This window comes from Lissotriton helveticus, chromosome 6, assembly GCF_964261635.1.
Source record: "Lissotriton helveticus chromosome 6, aLisHel1.1, whole genome shotgun sequence".
Classification (NCBI taxonomy): domain Eukaryota; kingdom Metazoa; phylum Chordata; class Amphibia; order Caudata; family Salamandridae; genus Lissotriton; species Lissotriton helveticus.
Genome location: NC_136067.1, coordinates 88,207,374 through 88,233,292, shown reverse-complemented (window position 1 = coordinate 88,233,292; position 25,919 = coordinate 88,207,374). Strand labels below are relative to the sequence as shown.

General features: G+C 47.0%; 1 protein-coding gene and 1 pseudogene across 2 annotated transcripts in view; one reads left to right on the top strand and one right to left on the bottom strand.

The window, feature by feature from the left end:
• LOC144762261 (uncharacterized) overlaps window positions 1-22,325 on the bottom strand; it is a 50,167-nt pseudogene extending 27,842 nt beyond the window's left edge. The window contains exon 1 of the transcript XR_013596071.1: window positions 22,215-22,325. The product of XR_013596071.1 is annotated as an uncharacterized LOC144762261 (transcript). The remainder of the gene's footprint in view (window positions 1-22,214) is intronic.
• Window positions 22,326-22,657: 332 nt separating this feature from the next.
• Window positions 22,658-24,941, top strand: WWOX (WW domain containing oxidoreductase). Its single transcript, XM_078647408.1, has one exon. It carries the CDS (start codon window positions 23,392-23,394, stop codon window positions 24,637-24,639), a length of 1,248 nt encoding a protein of 415 aa, XP_078503534.1. The 5' UTR covers window positions 22,658-23,391; the 3' UTR covers window positions 24,640-24,941.
• The last annotated feature ends 978 nt before the right edge of the window (window positions 24,942-25,919 follow it).

Sequence of the window (25,919 nt, the reverse complement as noted above, 5' to 3'; positions counted from 1 at the left end):
AGCCATGTCTCAAAGAGAGGCTTGGGCTGGTATAATGTTGGCCCCTGTACTACATTTTAATTCATGTCATAATGGGAATATTCATAGTACGATAGTGCCCTCGCCGTCATAATGTTGGCTCTGGCTTAATGGTGGTAATATTGTGAGCATTCATTGTGCAATGGTGCCGAGGTACCAATATAAATAATTTGGGATGCATTCTAGTTGAAGCACACTTAGAGAATAGGGAGGCCAATGCAAGTGAACATAGGCAATGTGTAGACTAGTGTACATGCTGAGTCAACAATCTCTCAAAACCCAGGATGGATAGGTCTTTGCTAATACTTGAATTTTGGAGAGGAGGTTGTGCACAGTCAGACCTATTGCTTCTTCTGCATAGCCCCCGGATCGCTAATCAGTTCTCCCCACCATCCCTTCCCAGTTATGTTGCTGTATTTCCTCTTCTGTTCCACCTCAGTGCCCTGAAACAGCATAAGGGTGTCTTACGCACTATACATGCAAGTTGTAAGAAAAGCCTTGTTGGTCCCTCACTCTCCCCTTCTCACATGATGTCATTCCACCTTCAGTTCCATAGTGGGTACTCTGAGTTTTGTTACATGTTTGGATGTCATGAGCCCTGCACAGGAAAACAGTAGCCCCCTTTTCCCCTCCTACAGTCCTGCAGTGGTTGGTTCACCTTGTGACGGCATGAGCGTGGTAGCATCCGACTACATCTAGGCCAGCGCGATTTGACGAACGTCCTGACACCTCTGAAAGGCGAGGTATCCTGCTCCTAGTCCAAGGCCCTCTGGCTCGTGAGGTGTACGGCTCTTCCTTGTCTCCGTGGTGAGCTCCTCTGCAGCTGCCTGCCATCCACTGACGCCTACAGTTCAGTCCTCCTGTTTTCAGTTATGAGAGGTGCTGCGCCGCTGGGTGTGTGTTCCATAAGAGTCGCTGTAATTGGCCTCATCCTCTCCAGCTCCCCGCCCCGGCCTTTTCTTTCCAAAGGCCGTGGTTACCGTTATTGTGTTTTTCCTGCCTCGCAAGTTCCCTCCTTCGCCTCCATCACAAAGTCCCAAGGAGAGACTCCACATTTCTAAACTTTAGTGGTGTCTGAGATGAACAGAGTCAGGAAGCGGCCATTCTTCTGCCGACGCAGACCTTTTGTTCAGCTCCCACGGGAGGAACTTGTAGTGAAAGAGCCAGATCTCACAGAGGACCACAGTGGAAGCACGGAGAATGACTGAGATGTGCAGAGTAAAACCCGCGCAGCAGGGCATAAGTCCTAAACAAGCATTTGCAATGCAATAGGACTCGCAGTTACGCAAGATCTATTGCATTGGAAATGGGACTGGGGCGTGCAAGAAAGCACTAATGGGAGTGTGGTGAGGGATGGGGGGGCGAGAAGTCACGGCCTGCTGGGGAAGGTACAGAGAAGAAAATAGTGTCTGAAGTAAAGGGATCAGTAGCCATGGAAGGATACTAATGACGACATGGCCGTCATGAGGAGGGACTAACAGGCCTAAAACCAATCGGATGGCAGCATTTAGGAATAACCCCAATGAAAAAGATGGGCGGAGAATGGGCGGAGCTTCCACAAAGCTTCCACACCATACTGTATGCCTCACAAAGCGAGGAGCACATGCGCTGCAACGCTAGGCTAGATCTAAAAACAGTTCTTTTTTCAAATTGGCCTACAATTTATTCTTTGAATGTGACTCTCATTCATGCCTCTGTGAGTACAACAAATGCTTAGTAGTACGCTGTGATAAACCTAACTGCTCGCCCACATTACCACATAAAAGAACGTTAGAATTATCTACTTTAGCCTCTGTAAACCAATTGGGGACCCACTGGACTCTCTGCACAGGGTACTTCTTGTTAGTACACTATATAGAAAGCCAGCTTTCTACAGAGTCATTCATACTATCAAGGAGCCAATATTAAATAACCCAGCCTGGATTGATTATCAATACCCCTGAGCGGTGTGTGTTCTATTTAGACACCACCCCTTTTTTTAATAAGACAAAAGAGATTTTGTAAATTCCTCAGACAGGCTATTTGGCTAACTTTGATTTTTCCATTGCCACAGTGGACTGCAGTCAGTGTTTGAACGGTTTAAAAATCTGGGCTATATTCACAGTGGGTCTAGGTGCTATGGAAAACAGACACACCAGAGGTACCCGGAGCTGGGCAGGCTTATGCGTAAACTCAAGCACGGTGAGTCTGGGCGTTGTCTCTCACAGAGCGACAGCAGGAAACTCCAGAGCACAATCCCGAACAGAGAGGGTGAGGGTCCTATGTAGAGCAAAGAGGATCTAGGCGCTATATATAGCAGAGAGAGAACAGGAATATTAAAGGAACAATAAGGTAGGACCCAGAACAGTTGTAGATGCTACCCAGAGCATCGGGTCTAGGCGCTAATCCACTGCACAGCAAGTGTATGCGCTATGCACAGCACAGTGGGTCTAGGCACTATCTATAGCAGAGTGGATATAGGAATATTAAGGGCATAATAAGATATGACCCAGAACAGAAGACATCTAGATGCCATCTAGGAGCAGCAGGTCTAGGTGCTACCTATCGTGGCGCCAGTGCATGGGCTAGAATGAACACAGTGGGTCTAGGCACTATGGAGAGCAGAGCGACACCAGGAATAACCCGAGCAGGGCGGGAGCAGGTGATATTTTAAACACAGTGGGTCTGGGCACTCTCTCTCTTTCTCACACAGAGCGACAATAGGAATATCCAGAACACAGAAAGTTACAACCCCGAGCAGAGCGGATGAGGGTCCTATGCAGAGCAAAGTGAATCTAGGCACTATCTATAGCAGAGAGAGAACAGGAACATTAATGGCACAATAAGATATGACCCTGAAAAGAACAGATGTAAGTGATATCTAGAGCAGCAGGTCTAGGCGATACCCATAGCGGAGCCAGAGAAGGGGCTATGAAGAACAGTGGGTCTAGGCGCTACCTACAGCAGAGTGAGTCTGGGAAGATTTCAGAACAGGCAGAGTGCCAATGATATTAATGAGGCAGTGTGTGGACTGTAGGGCTGTATTAGGGTGGCTGTTATTAGAAGAAGAGCTGTGGCGATGTCTAGGCGATATCAATAACATATCGACTCGGTATTATCATGAACTGAGTCACTTTAAATGTCATCAGGAAGGAGACTAATCAAAATATTGATTGACAAGAACGCCGAGTCATCTCAGCAGTATTAGTAATGGATGAGCTAAGTGGGCCTGATCAATAAATTGATTGGCTTTAAACTGAGGGATGCTGTATCCAAAATTATGAGTCACTGAGAAAAATTAACTACTCTCCCAACAATTACAGGCTCTATTTTGTCATTTCAGGGATATCACATTATGGGGCCAAGTTGTACTTGTATTTAATGACTCTAGGGGTGAGGTGCCATATAATATAATTTGCTATGATGTCACTGTTGGAAAGTGCCCTTTTCCATGATTAACCCCCACATTTTGCCTGATATTTGATGCACTTATACTGAGTGTGCACTGGGCCCCTGCCAATCAGATTCCCAGTGCCTGTGTTCTTTCCCGAAACTGTACCTTTGTTTCCAAAATCGGCACACCTCTGGCCTACATGTAAGTCCTTTGTAAAAAGTACCAGTGGTGCCAAGGACCTTGTGACCAGACAGTATCTCTAAGGGCTGCAGCATGTTATGTGCTACCTTCAGAGATCCCTCACCTAACACATACACACTGCCATTGCAGACTGTGTGTTTTGGTGAGATCAAAACTTAATAGTCGACATGGGCCACATCCCTGTGTGCCATGCCCACAACACACTGCCTGTAGCATAGGTATGGCACCCCTCTAGCAGGCCTCACAGCCCCAAGGCAGGGTGCACTATACCACAGGTGAGGGCATAGCTGCATGAGCAATATGCCCCTACAGCGTCTAAGTCCATTCTTAGACAATGTAAGTGCAGTAACGCATTATTCAGTACATGATCTGGGAGTTTCTCATAATGAGCGCCACAGCGCCATGATGGCTTTACTGAATGCTAGTTTGGCATCATACTTATCAGCATAATAAACTTACACTGATACCAGTGTCGGATTTATTACAAAATGCACTAAGAGGGCATCCTAGAGAGGCACTCTGAAAAACAACATACTCAACAGTGTGCCACTGACTGGTCTGCACCAGACAGCCACACACAGACTTGTTTCTGGCCCTCCAAGGTGAGAGCCCTTGCTTTCTCGTGGGTCAGGTACAAAGCCTGCTTGGGGTGGAGGTGCTTCTCACCTACCCCTAGACAGGAACAGCATTTAGAGCAGTGAGCCTCAAAGGCTTCCCGCTCTTTGTTATACTGACCAGGGCCTCTTCAGCTAGAGGAGATGCCTGCCCGCCTGACCCAGCCCCACTTTTGGTGGCAAGGTCAGTGGGAAAATTAGTAGCCAAGAGGGGTGTGTCTCCTCTCTGCTGGGACCACCCCTGAGGTGCCCTAGGCAACCCCCTCCTTAGAAAATCCTCCATCTTGGAGGGTGGGATTTTAGCAATCAGATTAGGGTATGCCCCCTCCCCAGAGGGAGGGGGCATTCACACCATGTAGTCACCCTAAAGGTAAGTAGTCCATTGGCTACTAACTGCCAGTGCTAGTAACGCCCCTAAATTCAGTATTTACGGACTCCCCTGAACCTTGAGCCTCAGATTCGATGGACCAAAGAAGAAGACGGAAGACGACCGCTGTCGGGCCAGGAACTGAACCGCTGCAGAAATAACTCGTCTAGAACCCTGCCACGTGTAACCGGTTCGACAACTGGACCTGCTGTCCTTCCAGAAACCCAGCAAGGCCTCCAAGAGACCTTTCAACCTTTGCCAAAGCACCAAGAACCTTTCTTTGAACTAGAGCCTCTAGTCCCTGGTGTCCGCCAGTACAGGAGCCGCAGCAGCTGAGGACCGGAACTTGTGTCGAAGCGACTCACTGTTGCAAAAGAACCCTAAGACTGTAGTGGTAGAGAACAGGCACTTGTGACTCTATCTTGCAAAAGAAAGAGCCCCCACCCTCCTGCAAGTGACCCTGTCAACCTCCACCACCAACGCCTGCACGACTGCTGCCTCTCGGTGGCAGTCCAAAAATGGCAGAACTCACCCATTGCCTGTGCATCTCCATCTCCACGACCGCTGGGTTGGCGGTGCCTCCACTCGATCTACAGTAACCTGCTAACTGCAACCGTGGCGGTTACTGTGTTGGCAGTCTAATGAATCCTATCCCGCTACATTGTTCTCCGCTGACCGCGAGGGTAAATATCATTGCCGTTATCGACCACTGTGGCATAGATACTGGAACCCGCACCTTTGTGGGTGCCGACAGTCCCGCCCTCCTCGACTAACATTGTGCCCAGTGATGGCCCTAAACACTCTGGGACTAGAAGAGTAAGTTGTGTTCTTGCTTGCCAATGCTTATAACTGTGTTCTTTCCATAGGATTGCTTTACCTTACCTTGCCAATCTATTGCAGAAAATAGCTTAACTTGTACTATTGCAAAGTTCTATTGTTTTCAATCCAATACAAAAGTATTCCTATTCCCTGTAAAGATTTGTTCACTGCCTTGCAAACCAATTCCAACTGCATTTTTGAAGAGTATTTTCTACTTTTAAAGAACACGTTACTTACCTTTGGTAACAATATATCTGTAATAAACATAGGCTATGTATAGATTCCTTGCCTTAGAATTACCATTAGGCGTCAAACTGGTTCCAGAAAGTTTTTTATCAGCAGTACTCCTGCCGTTGAAAGGGGCGTCGGTTGTTTCCGCGTTCGTCGTTGGCGTCCTGGTCACCGGGATGAAGTTGCGGTAACTACAGACGCCACCCTCGTGCGCTGACGTCAGTTATGTACACAACTTTCCACGCCAAAAGCGAATAGCCATGCAAGACACTGACCACTGGTGCACAAAACTAGGGCCCTGAAAGGAAGCCCTTAACCCTAGAAGTCAGGTCACAGAACGGGGAGGTTGGGAGGGGCAGCAAGGAATCTATAACTAACCTATGTTTCTTACAGATATATCGTTACCAAAGGTATGTAACTTGTTCCTCTGAAAGAAACAGTTAGTTATAGATTCCTTACCTTAGAATAAATACCCCAACAATACCAACCCCAGAGGTGGGTCTGCGAACCAAGTTCACACCAGAAAGTCCAGGAGAACAGAACAGCCAAAGAAGCCGTCTCTCCGGACTTGGCTGTCCAAGCAGTAGTCTATACTACTATTATAAAGAGAGAACTTGCACCTTTTGGTCAGGTAAACTCGGGAACCACAGCGCCAATCCACACACCCAATACATTGTTGGAATCCTCAGGGTGTGTAGATGGACATAGGCGACATTAAATTTAAAAAAAACGTAAATTAAAAAATTAAATTTTGTAAACAAAGTAGTCCCCCAAAACAAGCGCCGGCCGCGACGTAGCGCTGACCGCGACCTAGACGTAATGACGATATGCGGGGAGGAGCGGTGACGTGCGGCGAGGAGTGGTGGTGGAGTCCGGAGTGGGCGGCGGCTCAGGTAAGGCAAAGAGCGGCGAGGAGTGGCGGTGAAGTCCGTTGCGGGCGGCTCAGGTAAGGCAAAGGCAGGCTGGAGGCGGGCGGCGGGAGGCGGGCGGGAGGATCGAGGCAGGAGGCGGGAGGCGGGCTGGGCAATGTCGGGGCTGGAGGCGGGCTGGGCAATGTCGGGGCTGGAGGCGGGAGGCAGGCTGGGCAATGTCGGGGCTGGCGGCGGGGGGGCGGCGGCGAGGCGGGAGGCGGGAGGGATGCGGTCTGGGCAATGTCGGTGCGGGCTGGAGTGCACAGAGCCTTAAAATGCTGCCCCCAGCCCCCTTCTGCCCGGGCAACACCGGGGCGGGCTGCTAGTATTTTATAAACATATGCAGCGATGCCCGAGCAGCTGCCTAACAGATGTCATTAAGGGGGACTCCAAGTTCCAAAACAGTGGTAGCTGCCATCGCCCTGGTGGAATGGGCGTGTAACCCCACTGGATGCTCCTTCTTTGCCAAAGAATAGCAGGCCTTGATTCTCAAAACGACCCACCTGGAGATGGTTTGTTTGTGTACGGCCCAACCTTTCTTGGCACCCACGTAACCAACAAAGAGTTGGTCATCCACCCGGAACTGTTTGGTGCAATACAAATAGAAGGAAATCGCATGTTTTGGATCCATGCGGGGGAGCCTCTCATCCTTCTTTAAAGGATTCGGAGGCAGAGAGAAGGTGGGCAAAGTGACGGTTTGGCCAATGTTGAAAGAAGTGACCACCTTGGCAAGAAAGGAAGGTTTAGTTCTGAGGACAACCTTGTCAGGATGACCAGCCAGAATGGGAGGTTTGGAAGAAAGAGCTTGTAGCTCATTCACCCTGCACGCAGAGATGATGGCCACCAGAAAGGCAGTTTTCAAAGTTAGAAGCCTGAAAGGACAGTTATGTAGCGGCTCAAAGGGAATGCACATAAGATATGTAAGAACCAAGTTCAAGCCCCACTGGGGCATTACCAAGGGAACAGGAGGAAAAAGATGACTAATGATCCTAAGGAAGCGAATTACAACAGGGGATTTGAAAAGAGAAGGCTGATCGGGAAGCCTAAGAAAGGCTGAAATGGCCGAGACGTAGCCCTTTAGAGTGCCCAGAGCAGAGCCCTGCTAAGCCAAGAAAGGAGGAACAAGAGAACCTCAGAAAGAGGGGCAGAAAGGGGATCCACAGCCTTTGCTGTGCACCATGCCACAAATGTGTTCCATCTGCAGGCATATACCATCTTAGTGGAGGGACGCCTGGCTGCCAAGATAACATCACAGATTTCGGGAGTCAGGTCAAACGACGTCAACTGCCGCCGATCATTCTCCACGCAAGGAGGTGGAGGCTGGACAGGTTCAGGTGGAGGACTGTCCCCTGCTGCTGCGATAGAAGATCCTCCCGAAGAGACAGTCAGATCAGAGGATCGATGGCCATGTGTAGCAGCTCGGGATACCAGAGTCTTCGTGCCCAATCTGGAGCCACAAGAATTACTTGAGCCCAGTTGCACTTGATCTTCTTCAGCACTCTGGGCAGAAGTGGTATAGGCGGAAAGGCATATTGAAGACCACAACTCCACTCGTGACGAAAAGCGTCACCTAGCGAGTGCCGCCTTGGAAATTCCAACGTGCAGAACTGCTGACATTGCGTGTTCTCTTCGGTGGTGAATAGATCTAACCAAGGTTCTCCCCACTGACGAAAGAGACCTTGCACCACCTCTGAGTGAATACGCCATTTGTGATCCATCATGCAACTGCGGCTGAGTTTGCCCGCCCTGGCGTTCAGGGAACCTGCCAGGCATTGAACCATCAAGGATATACCCTGATGTTCCAGCCATGTCCAGAAGCAGGAAGCCTCTTGACATAGGGTCCACGACCCCAACCCCGCCTTGTTTATTGCAATACCACATGGCGGTTGTGTTGTCCAGGAACACCTGCACTACTCTTCTCCGGACAGAAGAAAGGAATGCTTTGAGTGCAAGACGAATCACCCGAAGCTCCAGAAGGTTGATATGGAGCCTGGACTCTGCCAGAGACCAGAGGCCTCTGATCTCTGCCTCCCCCATGTGGCTGCCCCATCCCAGAAATGATGCATCGGTCACCACTGTGAACTTCAGTTCGGGAAAGGAGAGGGATCTGCTGTTGACCCAATCCTGGTTCGTTATCCACCACTGCAATTGGTGTGCAGTGCCCACCAAGATCTTGATGCAATCGGACAGGTTCCCCTGATGTTGTGCCCACTGGAACTTCAGGTCCCACTGCCGAGCTGGCATATGCAATCTGGCATAGTCCACCAGCAGGAAGCAAGAGACCATCAAGCCCAGTAGCCGGAGGGTCATCCTGACCGAAACCTGGGATAGAGGCTGAAAGATCGGAATCATAGCTCGAATATCCCTGACTCGCTGTTCTGGAGGATAGACCTGAAACTGCGTTGTGTCCAGAATCACTCTGATGAAGAGGAGCTTCTGAGAGGGAATCAGGTGTGACTTTGGCACACTGATGGAGATCAACAGCCAGTCGTTGAGATAGGGGAAAACTGGAACCCCTGATCTGCCCAGATGAGCTGCGACCACCGCCATCACTTCTGTGAACACCCGAGGGGCGCTGGTAAGGCCAAAGGGGAGCATGGTAAATTGAAAGTGCTCTTGGCCTACCATGAACCTCAGGTAACACTGGTGGGCCAGCAAGACAGGGATGTGAAAATAAGCGTCCTGCAAGTCCAACGCTACCATCTAGTCTCCAGGGTTGAGAGCAGACAGGACCTGAGCTAGCGTCAACATTTTGAACTTCTCCTTTAGGAGGAATCCAGTGACGTCCCTGAGATCTAAGCTAGGACACAAGTCTTTGTCCTTCTTGGGCACCAGAAAGTAGTGGGAATAGCAACCAGGACCTACTTCTGGGACAGGAAAGCGCTTGATGGCTCCCTTGTCTAAGAGTGCCGAAATATCCTGTTGAAGAAGGGCCAGATGATTCTCAGACATGAGATTGTGCTGAGGTGGCATGGATGGAGGGGTAGTCCCGAAGGGGAGGGAGTAGCCCCTTCCAGCTATTTGCAAAACCCACCTGTCTGACATGATGGTAAACCAGTGGGGGAGGTGATGGCGAATCCTGCCGTCCATGGCATTTGGTGACTCTGAAAGGTCGGACTAGGAGGGTTTGGAGGCTGCTCCAGAGGCGGCTGTGATGGAGAGGCCCATCCGCTGGCCCCCAGAACCACAGAGGTGGTTCCCACATCCCCGGCAAAGCAGGGGCTGGACAGCTTGCGCTGGCCTGTGGCTCTGGGCGGGACATGGCAGGGCACCCCTTCCATAGCCACGAAAGGGGCGAAAGGCAGACTGCGCAGAGCGGGTGGTGGAGAGGCCCAAGGTCCTGGCCTTAGTACGAGAGTCCGTTAAGAGCTCCAACGTGCTGTCTCCCTTATAGCTAAATAGGCGACTGCCATCAAAGGGCATGTCCATAAGGGTGGATTGCAAGGTCAACTAACACTCATGGTTTGGGATATCTCAGGAGACACAAACAAATTGAAGGACTTTCATCAGCACTGCTGAGTTTATACAAAAGGCTTGGGCTCTTACCACCCGTAAACGATATTCTGCTGCATGAAAATGTTGGGTGGGTTGGTGCCTTCAACGGGACGTGGATCCGGTGGGATCCGGTTTGAAAGATGCCCTGAATTTTCTATCAGAATGTGTAGAATATGGATTATATTACAGATCAGTGAACAACTTTAGATCTGCACAGTCAGTCAGACATAATCACATAGATGGGAAACCTGTTGGTGTTCATCCGGAAGTATGCAAACTTCTTAAAGAAATAAGGGTAGCTCGACCTCCGAGACCCAGATATAATAACTTATGGGATGTTACTAATGTATTATCACTGTTAGAGTCATGGCCAGAGAATAAAGTCCTATCTTTAAAACAACTTTCAGGTAAGCTTATCATGCTTTTGTGTCTTATTTCCTGCCAGTGAGTATCAGATGTGCCCCCATTGGACCTAGCAGTTAGGTTATTTTCTCCACATGGTGTATCCTTTATTTTATCCATGAGAACTACGACTGTCACACTCTATTGATTACCCAGCATTTCCTCACAATGATAAACTGTGTGTGGTTAAATGTCTGAAGATTTATGAAGAACGTACCTTGTCTCACAGAACCGAACCCTTGGGCGATTATTTATGTCAATTCAGAAACCTTTCAGACCTCTGTCGGCGGCTACATTAGCTTGCTGGGTTTGTTGGGTCAGATCTGAAGCTGGCATAGACTTATCTGTGTATGTTGCTTATTCCACTAGAGGCGCAATAGCGTGTAAAGCCTTCGTCATGGTATCCCAGTTAGAGGATATCCTTAAAGCGGCTGATTGGTCATCTAACTCCATGCTTAAATGATTCTATTACAAACTAGGGGCCCCATTAGGATGTCGGGCGGATTGCCTCCGCCTGCGTGGCGGTGGCCACCGCCACCCTGGCGGAGGCAATCCGCCCGACATCCTTCCCTGCATTCCCCCCCCGCCATATTACGATGGCGGAGGGGACCGCAGCGGTGGGAAACACCGCCCGCCTGTTTACCGCCCCGGTCGCCTGGCGGCCGGGGCGGATAAGTGATAACATGGTGGCGGTGTCTATCAGACACCGCCAGCCATATTAGAATAGGCATCTGACAATGCCTTTCGCCACGGAAAGGCAGGCGGACTTCACTCTGGGGGCCCCCTGCGGGCCCCCAGAGTGCAGCACAGTAGGGGGGTGCACACAGGGGGGTACCTATGGTACCGCCCTGCATTTGCATAATGAAAGCGGCAGGCACCGCGCGGTGCCTGCCGCTTTCGTCATGCAAATGCTGCAAAGCATTTTCAGCATTGTGGCGGGCGGTGCAGAGTGCACCGCCCGCCACAATGATGGGAATACAGGATGCGCCCGCCACTGTGGCGGGCGCATCCTAATGCTGCCAACGGGACCCCCGCCCTCATGGCGGCCGGTCCCTAGTACCGTGAGGATGGCGGGCGGGCAAAGTCCGCCCGCCATCCTAATGGGGCCCCTAGTGTACATGCTTCACTGTGTATTGTTGGTGAGCTTTGAACCAGCATAATCTGAACCTCCGGTCCTGACACAGAAAAGAACATTTTCCTGCATATGCAACAAGAAATTAAGATTCTATTTAGGACACAGAGACGAGGATTATTCCACCCGTTGGGACAGGTAAGAGCTGTATTTCAACTGTCCTGATGTTATGCGATTGAATTTGACATGATTGTTCTCTCCCTTGCTTCTGATTTCTGGGACAGATTCGAAACAAAACTGAGTTCTGGAGATTCCTAGCTGGTTGGCGATCACTGTCACGTTATGGAAAAGTTGACTCTGCTGAGACCCTGTTACATGGGATTTGCTCTCAATTGAGAGCTGGACCTGTATCCTCTTTTGGATTGCTCTATAAAGAGACTGCCTGTTGCAAAGAAAGAGGCAGTAAGATGGTGCCTCGCTATTTTGTAGACATTGGGACTGTTCCGAATGGTGTTTGATGGAGGCGTGGTTCAAAGCCTCAATGGACTTGTAGTATGGAAATGTTTTCCTGTTTTTTGATTGGCTACTTTGTTAATAAGTAGTAAAGATTGAGAAGCATAATCCTTACCTCCATGCCCTTAATAGAATCTAAAATTCTCGTCGCATATGCTGAAAAATGTTCTATTCTACTGAAGGGGCCACTCATCAGCGATGACGCATTGGCCCTGCCCTCTCTGTTTGGTCGGAATAAAAAAATGGTAATAAAATCTTTTAATTACCTTTTTATTTTTCCATCTTTCTGCGCAGAAAGAGGGGGCGCTCTTCCGCCTCCAGGGTGGGACCGCTATTGCCAGGATACACTAAACGTGTGGCATTTAGAGGAGGGACATTTTCTCATGACCAAAATCATGCAAAAAGTCCAGGGACGCAGACAAATATCAGTAATGACAGCCATTTGAGAAAGCAGAAACTTAAACTCTTCAGCAGGTGATTTTATACCTAGCCACTAGACACCCAGTGGAATCCAGGATAGGGTGACTTGACTGGCTCTCACCAGGCTTTGTTACGCAGAATCCCTTGAAAACCTAAGAATTTGTAAAAAAAATAAAATAATAACATTTTCCTCACATGTCTGTGGTGGAAAGTTATAGAATCTGCGTGGATCCACAAAATTCCATTCCTACCGCATTCCCCATATACTTCCGAGAAAAATATTACCTCACTTGTGTGGGTAGGTCTAGTTCCCGCGACAGGAAACGGCCCAAAACGCAATGTGGACACACCAAATTTTCACAGTGAAAACAGACCCTTTTTTTGCAAAGTGCCCAGCTGTAGATTTTGAACCCTAGCTCAGCCGGCATCTAGGGAAACATAGCAAACATATACATTTCTGAAAACTAGACAGCCAGGGGAATCCAGGATGGGTGACTTGTCTGGTTCTCATCAGGTTTTGTTACCCATAATCCCTTGCAAACATGAAAATGTGTCCAAAAAAACACATTTTCCTCACATTTCTGTGGTGGAATGCTCTGGAATCTGCGTGGATCCACAAAATTCCACCCACCCCACGTTCCCCATAGTGTTTCGAAAAAAATGGTACCTCACTTGTGTGGGTAGGCCTAGTGCCCGCGTCAGGAAACGGCCCAAAACGTAACGCGGACACACCACATTTTCAAAGTGAAAACTAACCCTTTTTTGAAAAGTGCCTAGCTGTAGATTTTGAACCCTAGCTCTGCCAGCACCTAGGGAAACCTAGCAAACCTATACATTTTTAAAAACTCGACACCCAGGGGTATCCAGGATGCAGTGACTTGTCTGGCTCTCAACAGGTTCTATTACCCATATTCCCTTGCAAACCTAAAAATGTGTATCGTAAAAACATAAAACACATTTTCCTCACATTTCTGTGGTGGAAAGTACTGCAATCTGCCTGGATCCACAGAATTCCACCCGCCCCGCGTTCCCCAAAGTCTTCCGAGAAAAATGGTACCTCTTGTGTGGGTAGACCTAGTGCCCGCGGCAGGAAACGGCTCAAAAACACAAAGCAGACACACCACATTTTCACAGTGAAAACGGACCCTTTTTTGCAAAGTCCCTAGCTGTAGATTTTGAACCCTAGCTCTGCCGGCACCTAGGAAAACCTAGCAAACCTATACATTTTTTTAAACTAGACACCCAAGGGAATCCTGGATGTGGTGAATTGTCTGGCTCTCACCAGGTTCTGTTACCCAAAATCCCTTGCAAACCTCAAAATGTGTCCAAACAAAAAACAAATTTACCTCACATTTCTGTGGTGGAAAGTTCTGGAATCTGTGTGGATCCACAAAACTCCACTCCTACCCCATTCCCCATAGTCTTCCGAGAACAATGTTAGCTTACTTGTGTGGGTAGGTCTAGTGCCCGCGACAGGAAATGGCCCAAAACGCAATGTGGACACACCACATTTTCAGAGTGAAAACTGACCCTTTTTTTGCAAAGTGCCTAGCTATAGATTTTGAACCCTAGCTCTGCCGGCACCTAGTGAAACCTAGCAAACCTATACATTTTTTTAAACTAGACATCCAGGGGAATCCAGGATGGGGTGACGTGTCTGGCTGTCGCCAGGTTCTGTTACCCAGAATCCCTTACAAATATCAAACTTTGTCCAAAAAAACACATTTTCCTCACGTTTCTGTGGTGGAAGGTTCTGGAATCTGCGTGGAGCCACAAAATTCCACCCACCCCGCGTTCCCCAAAGTCTTTTGGGAAAAATGGTACCTCACTTGTGTGGGTACGCCTTGTGCCCGCGACAGGACACTGCCCAAAACGCAATGTGGACACACCACATTTTCGCAGTGAAAACTGACGCATTTTTTGCAAAGTGCCTAGCTATAGATTTTGAACCCTAGCTCTGCCGGCACCTAGTGAAACCTAGCAAACCTATACATTTTTGAAAACTAGACACCCAGGAGAATCCAGGATGGGGTGACGTGTCTGGCTCTCGCCAGGTTTTGTTACCCAGAATCCCTTGCAAACCTCAAACTTTGTCCAAAAAAACACATTTCTGTGGTGGAAAGTTCTGGAATCTGTGTGGATACACAGAATCAAAAATTAGCTAGCATTCGCGCCAAGAATTTTCAATTCTATTAAGGACACGGAGGCGAGGATTATGCTTCTCTTTCTTGTATTTGCTACTCACAGCAGCCAATGAAAAACGTTTTGTATGCAAATAAAACTACATTTCCCATGATGCTTGTACATACATCACATCCTGTATAGCCCCATAAGAGCTGCTGTACCCTGTGTCTCCTCCTCTTTCTTTGCACGAACATATACAGTCCACACATTAATAAATCCAGTCCATTCCACGGAATATGAGCCCCAATAAACATCCTTCAACATGGAGAACCATTGTCAAACTGGAAAGATTACGTCTTCTAAGCCAGAAGAACACCTGCTCCTTCTTCTTTACTCGAAGCTGAAAGGAATAAGACAGGAAAAACCCGTAACTTCTGCTGATACAGAATATCAATTACATGCGGGTGGGTAATTATTACCAAAACTGTAATAAACCGGGTGGGATAATCCTCGCCTCCGTGTCCTTAATAGAATTGAAAATTCTTGGCGCGAATGCTAGCTAATTTTTGATTCTATTACAGGACCGGAGGCTTCGGATTATGCTAGTTTAACGCTTATCAACACAACTACAGTCTTAAATCTCCCACCGGTACATAATACACTGTTTAAATAGAGTCTGAGAAACTCCATCAGAAGAATTAAACTCTTGCACAACAATGGGAATTATCAAAACAAGAACGATAAGTATTGTACTTGAACAAACTGCGTCTCACACTTGGCTCTAACACCCATTCTGGCAAAAGGTTCCAACCATCGGCTGTAATAGCCTCGTACTCACATATAAAATGTCAACAATCATATGAACATATACGCGAAAACCTCAGATAGTAAATCCGAGAATCATCATTGTAAGCCATGAGGCATGTGAAGAAACACCCATAAAGTGCATTATCTCGAATTCGTGTGACCAGGCCCTGACCACATGCAATTCAGACCTCGCTGACAGAGCAACTTCCTAGAGTATATACTGTACCTGTAAAACGCGGGCTTGCCTCGCCATAGGAACACCTGAAGGTGGAATGCTTCCTAACACAGCCTGACAATATTTAATGTCCAGTCGACATACTATTATATGTCTATTAATAAAAAGGAAATCACGTGAATTAGTCCGGTTTGGGATATTTACGCCACTAAAAGACTTCGACAGAAAAAACCCGACGCAAGTTCAGCAACCTGCCCTGAACCGGGAATGAGCCGCCGAAAAAAACGGCCAAAATGGACACTATAAGGTGAACGTTACTGAAGTCCCCGTACATTATTTGGTAAATAATTCACAAGTAGAGAAATCAGCCTCACAAAGCCGCCACATGGCGTACATATCAACAAAGCGACCCTCTGCCGCCGAAACGTATGTCGGGAATGGAAGGACCCAGAAATACGAAATGAACGCCCTCAGCGCGTTCGAAAAACCTGGAAAGTATTGTAGATACCAGAAACTCGATCGTAAATAAAGCAAAGTCGGAATACATACCACCTAGGGAAAACTGTACTTACCACATTGCCAAGTGTCAAACCCAGACCTGTGCTTACTAAATGGCAACGATTAACCTACGAGCCGTAGCTCCCTGGTGAACCATAAAGTCAACTGCCTTGATCGACATGAGTGCTACTTCATGAGAAAAGGAAATTATAAGGTAAGGCAGGAAACCGGGCCAGCCTCCGCCGACCCAAGGGGCATTGGAATTTCAAAATGGAGTCCACCCTGCACGAAAGCTGCGACCCAGTCGCCAGAAATACAAGGAAACCGGATGGAACAATCCTTTACTGTCATGAACGCTAAGGAGGTATATCGCAACAACCTAAATATGAAAGTTTCGGCAGAATGGCCTGAGTCCTGGAACAAGTCCACTAAGAAGATGACCTATATGCCCACACCCGCTGATCGTTCTCGAAGTCGCGATATTGCGCATGCTGAACAGTAAACCTCCAGAGGCGTGCACGATAAATAGCCCGAATATCTGAAGGATCGGAAAAAACTGTTTGAATGATGGTGCCCAACGCACCGCCACCTTGGCACTCACACGAAGGGAAACTCTTGCACCGATATCATCGGAAAGTCATCCTCGCATCGTAGATTGGGCCGTACAACAACTGAGTCGCATAGGATTGAGATAAACCTGAACTAAGAGCCACAAATGTATGAAGATTGTAACCGGGCTACTCCAGCACATCATAATCCGATGTCTGGAAATGTGAGGCTAAGGTCTGTTAAAATAGACCCATCCATACATATATGTATCCCATTAACTTGAAAGGGAAAATAACTCGGTACTCGGAAGGTACTAGAGAGCTGAGAGCTTGGGATAACCTATACCTAGCATCAACCATTAGAACCGCCACCGGAACAACTGCCATTGTAGGGAAGGAGGAGACCACCAGACTCTCTCCTGAACGCTATATGCCAGAAGCTGCAGAAAAACGATGGAAAAAGAACCGACCAACTAGTATGAATGTGACCACAAGCAAAAAACGTCTACCCTTTATACACACAACCATAATAAAACTGTCCCATAGGGGCCTGTCGCAAAAAGGCCTACCTGGATCGGGTGTCCTGGTGTCCAACCTTATGAAAGGCTTCGCGCCTCTCGGACGAACTGGCCCAAATGGCGTCATACCGACACCTATCACCGATCGTGGCTGACTACATATGGATTTGCAGCTTGTCAAATCTGAGAATCTCTTTCTGAGACGACTAGAAAAAAAGAAGAAGCCTGGTGACGCCGTCGGGCAATTCCTCAGCTATACCCAAAAAAGGGGGGGGTCGCAACGCCCCAGGCTAAATCCCGTCACACGCGCGCGGCTGCCTTACGTGTTGGCGAAAAAGGAAATACGAAATAAAAATAATAAATAAATAATAAAATAAAAAATAATAAGTAAATAGATAAAACAAAATCATGCTCAAGGATTTGTGGTAGCAGAACGAAAATGGGCGTCAATCTAGCCCTGTCACCCTGAGTTAGGGAACGTCATACTCAAGGCCCTGTTGACCACACAAGAACGAGAAGAACCTGGGTGTCAACATAATTAGTTCAGGAGGCTCTTGCGCTCCTATCAGTAGTTGTCATCCTCCAAATATATATATATATATATATATATATATATATATATATATATATATATATATATTTTACCACCAACATCCCCAAGGTATATCCGTATTCAATATATATAGTAGTGCAAAGCACAGCTCAGTGGAGGAGTAGAGGGGGAGCCAGCCCTGTGCACACTAAAACAGAGAAATGAATAATGTATCGGCTCCTCAGCAAAGCTGTAGTCATTATACCAGCCCAAAGGGCGTCGGAGTCATTGTAAAATACAAGGAGCGTGTGCGCACTCCGAGGACCAGCCTATTGTTAAACCTGGAGACTACCAGGAATCTGCTCAGATAAAGCAGGAGGCACTGAGATCTCGAAACAAAACAAACAGGGGACGCGTGCGACGTGCGTAGGCCAAAGCGCCCAAATTAAGCCCAAGTGGGTTACGCACACCGGAGCGTTATGACTCCATAACCGCACTCGGCTACTAGGGAAAGCCTTTGGCGGGGAAAGCGCGAGACCGCGCAATAATTCAAACAACCCTATGGAAGTGACAGGAAAAACTTTCGCAATGTGGAAACAGCATCGTTGGAACTTAATCTAGGAGCAAAAATTCAAGACACAAACCACAGTTACCCATTTCATCATGGCGCAACGCTAGCGCCGCATTTCAGCTCCAGAGGGAGCGTTTGATTCAGTTTGCGGCCGAGCCTAGGCCTCTCATGAGGATTAATGTCGCCGTCATAAGGAAAGCGACCTCACCACTCCCGCAGGAGCCATCTGAAAGTTGTATCGGCGGGTGAAACCAAAAACGCTACCAAGCGCACACTGCCGTCCAGTATAAATAGTGAAACATCCCCCAGGAGAATATTAAACTTAAATTGTAGGAAAATGTAAATTATAAACGGATCACTGAAATAATATCGAGGGACAGAATATCGACCAACAAAAATATCGTTGAGAAAATATCGAGAGACAAAATATCGAGTTTCTATCTACAAACAGGTAAGTACAAAAATATCGAGTTAAAAATATCGTTTACAAAAATATAGTTGTAAAAAATATCGACTTTAATAAAAACAATGTATAATTACATTAATATAAAAAATTAATTACTAAAATATACTTAACAATACTTAAAATAACTTTTCATAATTAAATAAATAATGAAAGTAAAAAAATAATATTTTTTTTATCATATTTCTTAAAACATATATATATATATAGTAACAACATTTAATTAAATAATAGCCAATATTATTAACGTACAAATACAAAAGAGTAAAAATTACTATTCCCACTCCAGTGGGTGCAACAGTAGGGAAAGCGTTGGATAGCGTAGGGGTTAAAATTACTATTTCCACTCCAAAGAGTGCAACAGTGGATATATGACGTTACAACGCAACTTTTACAACGCACTACCATTACAACGTAAGTATTGGTAAGTATATAATAATTTTTATAATTTAAATTATTTAAAATTAATTTAATATAATTTAATTTAATTTCATTTCATTAAATTAAATTAATGTAAATTTAATTTTACTTTATTTTTACACTGTACCCCTGTACCCCAAAAACCCAAAACTGACCCTGAACCCTAAAAAAACCCTTTACCCAAAAACCCAAAACTGACCCTGAACCCTAAAAATACCCCTTTACCCAAAAACTAAAAACTGACCCTGAACCCTAAAAATACCCCTTTACCCAAAAACTAAAAACTGACCCTGAACCCTAAAAATACCCCTTTACCCAAAAACTAAAAACTGACCCTGAACCCAAAAAATACACCTTTACCCAAAAACGAAAAACTTACCCTGAACCCTAAAAATACCCCTTTACCCAAAAACTAAAAACTGACCCTGAACCCAAAAAATACCCCTTTACCCAAAAACTAAAAACTTACCCTGAACCCTAAAAATACCCCTTTACCCAAAAACTAAAAACTGACCCTGAACCCAAAAAATACCCCTTTACCCAAAAACTAAAAACTGACCCTGAACCCTAAAAATACCCCTTTACCCAAAAACTGACCCTGAACCCTAAAAATACCCCTTTAATTTAACATAATTAGCAATTAATCAATTAAAATAAATTAATTACCAATTAATTTTTAAATAATTAACAAATATTTTTTCATTACCAATTAATTAAATATTACTACCAATGAATACATTTACATATTTAATTAATTATAATTAAATTACTTCCCACCCTATTCCCCTATAAACCCACAACCCGCTACAGGAAATAAATTATTTTAATTTACATAATTAGCAATTAATCAATTAAATTAAATGTAATTACCAATTACATTTTAAATAATTAACAAATATTATTTAATTACCAATTAATTAATTATTACTACCAATTAATAAATTGACATATTTAATTAATTATAATTAAATTACTTCCCACCCTATTCCCCTATAAACCCACAACCCGCTACAGAATAAAATTACACAATAATTTAAAAAAAAATCATTAATTAAAAATAATTATAACATAAAATGACACTTTTCACACATATTATAACATAAAAACACTATAAATAATTAAATATTATTTAAAAAACGATATTTTCACTTTCTATATTATTTACAGTCGATATTACTTCACTTACCTTAAAAACGATATTTTGGCTGTCGATATTCTGTCCTGTCGATATTTTGTCCAAACGATATTTAAAACTCGATATTCTGTCCAAACGATATTTTGGAGTCGATATTATGTCTGTGCACCATTATAAACATTATTGATAATCGGAAAAAACATGACTCGGGGCACCTGGGATCGAACCCTGCACCATGGAGATAAAAGGCAACAGACTTGCCCCGAGGCCACGTGTAAACCAATCAACGCGAAGCTGATGAGGCCTGAAGACCCCGGCAGGGAAGCGCGGCATGTGCGGATCAGCGGGAGTACAGAGCGCCTGATAAGGCCACCCGCGTAGAGGATACAACGACGTAGCCACAGTCCCGGGATGTGGCAACGAGGCGACGCGCGCCTGCCTTTATGTAAGTGAGCCATGAAGCTGTGCGGAGATCAGCGGCCAAAGGGACTGAAACTGCGCCCGAACGGGCCAACAGATCAAGCTACAGACTCTGCTGCAGGAGGAGGCGCAACACCCGTGCGCCGTACGCTGCACCCCGCAATAAACACTGCCATGCCCGCAGGCCATCGGGGGATGTAAAGCCTGGCCGGGGAGGCCGAACCGGTAAGTAAGCAAAAGCGTCCACGGAGTACGCCGCTCCCAGCGGAAGCCGCTCCGCCCTCATTAACGGTAAAAACAACCAATGGCGCCCGCGAGTGCTGACACAAGAAAGTATGGCAATGCTGCTTAAGTCGACAATACATACTTCTAGTACCCAAAAACCACCATCTCGCCACAAGCATTAAACATAGCGCGATATAAGCGCAAAGCATTTTAACATTGTGTGATCTAAACGCAAAGCATTTAATATAGCGCGATATGAGTGCAAACATACTGGCAATAACATCAAAGATAATCCATCAGTCAACTAAGACATTAATCGTAGCATAATGTTGTGAGCACTTAACTGTCTGCGTGAGCAGCAAAGAAAGAGGAGGAGACACAGGGTACAGCAGCTCATATGGGGCTATACAGGATGTGATGTATGTACAAGCATCATGGGAAATGTAGTTTTATTTGCATACAAAACGTTTTTCATTGGCTGTGTGAGTAGCAAATATAAGAAAGAGAAGCATAATCCGAAGCCTCCGGTCCTGTAATAGAATTCCACCCACCCTGCATTCCTCAAAGTCTTCTGAGAAAAATGATACCTCACTTGTGTGGGTACGCCTAGTGCCCGTGACAGGCAAGGGCCCAAAACCTATTGAGGTGACATCAAAATTACCTATCACAAAACAACCTGGTTTTGCAAGGGGGGGCTCACCTGGGTTTTTGGTCCCGTGCTCGGCGTCCAGCTAGGGAACTCAACCAAACCCACACATTTCTGAAAACTAGACAACCGGGGAGTCCAGCAAGGTATGGCTTGCATGGGTCCAACAACATTTCCCTACCCTACTGCCCACAGCTGCCCGTCCAATTTTTTAGTGGGGCAGCTCCCCCCTCCCTGGTGCCTAGTGGGTGGATCCCTGCTTGGGGATCGCCCTCCAGGGAACCCAGGGGGGGGTGGCGTCTCGGGAGCTGGGGAAGCTCTTCCCCAGCTCCCAAGGTTGTTGGGCGGTAAAGGGAATCCCTCTGCTGCCCGCACCAGAGGGATTACCTGTGTCATGGAATTGGACGCGCGGGAGGCGTCCGACGCACATGACCACTTCTGCATCAGACGGCTCCCGCATGTCCAACGCACAAAAGGGGTTAACCCACTGACTGACCTATCCATACAAAATAAAGTTCTGTAATATGCTGGCAGACTTTCTTTGCAGGAGGTGCATTAACCCACCGAGCTATCCATATAAAATACAGTCCTGCAATATGCTGGCAGACTCTCTGCAGGAGGCGCATTAACCCCTTGAGCTCCGCCTCTCTCCAGTGGGCCCCCTCTCTCCCCTCCCCAGCCTCATCTCTGACTTACCAGGCCTCACAGCGCTTGGAGATAAAGCCCCTGCTTCGGAGGGCCCCTGGAGCTGCAGCTGAACTGTCTGCGAGGAGCACTCACTGGCTACGCAGTAAAAGAAGAATTCACTTCCGGACTGCAGCTCAACTGTGCCCGAGTCAGACACACAAGGACGCCACTTCCGGAGGTAGTGTATGCAAATCTACGCATGCGCTGCCCACTTGGTGCATCTACCCAGAGGTGTCACTTCATGAGCATGCGCAGCACGGAGTTTCCGGCCACAAGCTCGCAGAGTAGACTCCCAGAGACGTCACTTCCGGAGCAAGTGCGCCCCTCGGGTCAGTAGGTTATGGAAAGACTGGAAGTGAATAACTGCGCACGCGGCCGGTGAGCCTCTGCTCAGCGGAACACCTGCTCTCGCGCATGCGCAGGAGACCAGTGTCTCGTCAGGCTGGGGGCAGGACGGGTGAATTTTTAAAAAAAAGTTTAAGTGCCAGAACCGATTATTACCGTGCGTTAAGTTTTATTAAAATACAATTCGATTTTGTGAGAATCGCTTTTAAACAGAATATCTTGTTTTTCCACCTTGCTTGGGGCGGAGAACAGTTTCTCGTCTCTGGGCATGCGCAGGAGGAGTCTTCCGCGTCCACTGACGGACACAAGCCGGTTAACTCGACTTCTGTGATCGCCCCCTCGTTGCCTGGGCCATAGGCGTCTTCTAGGTATGCAGCAGACAGAGTAACTTCATAGCCACCCCAAGGGGCAGGTGGGAGATTCACCTGTCTCCATATCCCAGCTCAGCTCCAACCTGTGGGTCACCGTCTCCTCAGGCACAGCTCCAACCTGAGGGTCACCGTCTCCTCAGGCACAGCTCCAACCTGAGGATCACCATCTCCTCAGGCACACCTCCAACCTGAGGGTCACCGTCTCCTCAGGCACACCTCCAACCTGAGGGTCACCGTCTCCTCAGGCACAGCTCAGTCCTCTCTGCATCAGCCATATCCTTTGTAGCATCTGGAGCCCGTGCATCAATGCATCTCTTCAAATACAGCTCGAGTTGTATGTAACCTAATATCTTGAGGCACAGAACTTTTTCTGTGGTGAGGCCTGCCCAACGCTGTGGGCACTTGCACAGCTGCGCCAACATAAACTACTCATTGCCCTCTCTATAGGCCCCAGCAGAGAGCTGCCATCCATGGCTGCCCTGAAGTACGCTGGCCTTGAGGACACTGACAGCGAGGAGGAGCTGCCTCCGGGGTGGGAGGAGAGGAGCACCCGCGACGGGTGGGTCTACTTCGCGAATCATGGGGAAGAGAAGACCCAGTGGGAGCACCCCAAAACTGGCAAAAGAAAGCGCGTGGCAGGAGAGCTGCCGTACGGCTGGGAGCAGGAGACCGATGCTAATGGGCAAGTATTCTATGTGGACCACTTGAACAAAAGAACAACTTACCTTGACCCGCGGCTAGCCTTCACCGTCGAGGACGGCCCTGTAAGAGCCAGTACTAGGCAACGGTATGATGGGAGCACCACAGCCATGGAGATACTGCAAGGCCTCGATCTGACCAACAAAGTGGCTATTGTCACTGGAGCGAACTCTGGCATCGGCTTTGAAACAGCCAAGTCTTTTGCTCTGCATGGGGCAACTGTTATCTTAGCCTGCAGGAACCTGGTGCGAGCAGAGGAAGCCAAGCGCCAAATTTTGGAAGAATGGCATAAAGCCAAGGTAGAGGTGATACCATTGGATCTCGCATCCCTCCGCAGTGTGCAGCACTTCGCTGAAACATTCAAAGCAAAAAACGTGCCTCTTCATCTGTTGATTTGCAATGCTGCCATTTTTGGAAGCTGCTGGAGCCTGACTGAAGACGGGCTGGAATCCACCTTCCAGACAAACCACCTAGGGCATTTTTATCTCGTTCACCTTCTTCAGGAGTCTCTGCGTCGATCATCTCCTTCAAGAGTCGTTATAGTGTCATCAGAATCTCACAGGTTTACAGATATTAAGGATTCCTCTGGGAAACTTGACCTCAGCGTACTTTCTCCACCAAAGAGGGAGTACTGGGCAATGTTAGCATACAATCGGTCTAAGCTTTGCAACATACTGTTCTCCAATGAGCTGAACCGCCGTCTCTGTCCCAAAGGCGTGACCTCCAATGCAGTGCATCCAGGGAATATGATGTACTCCTCCATCCATCGCAGCTGGTGGGTGTATACCCTGCTTTTCACCTTTGCCAGGCCATTTACAAAATCCATGCAGCAGGGTGCAGCAACCTCTGTATACTGTGCCATCTCCCCAGATCTGGAGGGTATTGGAGGAATGTACTTCAACAATTGCTGCCGCTGCTTGCCCTCTCAGGAAGCCCAGACTGAGGGAACGGCTGCAGCCTTGTGGGAGCTGAGTGAAAGACTAATCCAGGAACGACTTGGTGTGCAGGCAATATCATAATGAGGGTACAAGGACTCAAACAGGCTTTCAAATTTACTGCTATGGACTAATTGCATGTATATGACTTCATGGGATTCCAATTAAATCAGACATAGATGAGCTTCTATTAATTATACGCTTTACAAATTAGTAATACACTTGAAAGTGCTACTGGGAAATTAGGAATACATTAACAGTGAAATGGGTAATTTTTTTCTGGGGACAGTTTTAGTTGATTTTGATCATAGCCTAATTAAAGTTTAAAATAAAGTGTAACAATGTATATTTGTCTCCAAATAATTATTAAAGCATCTTTGGATGTACTCTTCTGTGCTTCAGTAAGGTGGAACAAAAGGGGTAACATTTCAAAGGATGGGGGGGCAGTCAGCTTTTAATGTTTACACTGTTGGTAAAAGGATCACTATTTAATTTAAAATTGAGTTATTGTTTAAGACAAGAAACGAGAGAAAGGCCCTTCATTGCCATAAATGTAAAATATTCAAATAATGCACAATAATTTAAATTGGTGTGTTAACTTAATTTGCGTTATGTTATTTAAATTAGTTGTAAGCTCTCCACAAAAGTATTTACATGAAGAGACACAAATATGTTATAGATACACATAATGAATTAATAAGAAATAACGAAAAAGGTGCCAACGTGGGGTCACAGTGTCCATTATTTAACACAGAGTTTACAAAGTCCTTGATAATCAGGTTTCTTATAAAGTGCAACTACCCACCCGTAAGGGTCCCAGGGCACTGAGTGTGTGTGTGTGTGCGTGTGTGTTTGTGGGTTCTGCAATCCAGTCGAAGAGCCAGGTCTTGAGGTCCTCCTTCAATTGAGTCAGTGATGGTGATTGCCTGAGGTGCAGGAGAAGGGAGTTCCAGGTCTTTGCAGCAAGGAAGGAGAAGGATGTTCTTCCAGCCGTGGTCTTGCGGTTCCGTGGGATGGTGGCCAGGGTCAGTTGGTCCGATTGGAGATGTCTGGTAGGTATCTAGAAGGCGAGGCGGGGGTTGAGGTATGCAGGTCTGCTTTGTGGCAGGCTTTGTAGGGGATGCGTGAGGAGCTTGAAGGTAATTCTTTTTTGTTGATAGCCAGTGAAGGTCTCTCAGGTGGCCAGTGATGTGGCTGCGGTGTGGAATGCTCAGGATGAGTCTGGTGGTGGTGTTCTGGCTGTTCTCCAGTTTCTTTAGGAGTTTCTGGGTGGTGCCCGCGTAGTGTGTTTTCATGGTAGAGTCTGCTGCTGGCGAGCGCATGGGTGACTGTTTTCCTGGACTCAGTGGGGATCCACTTGAAGA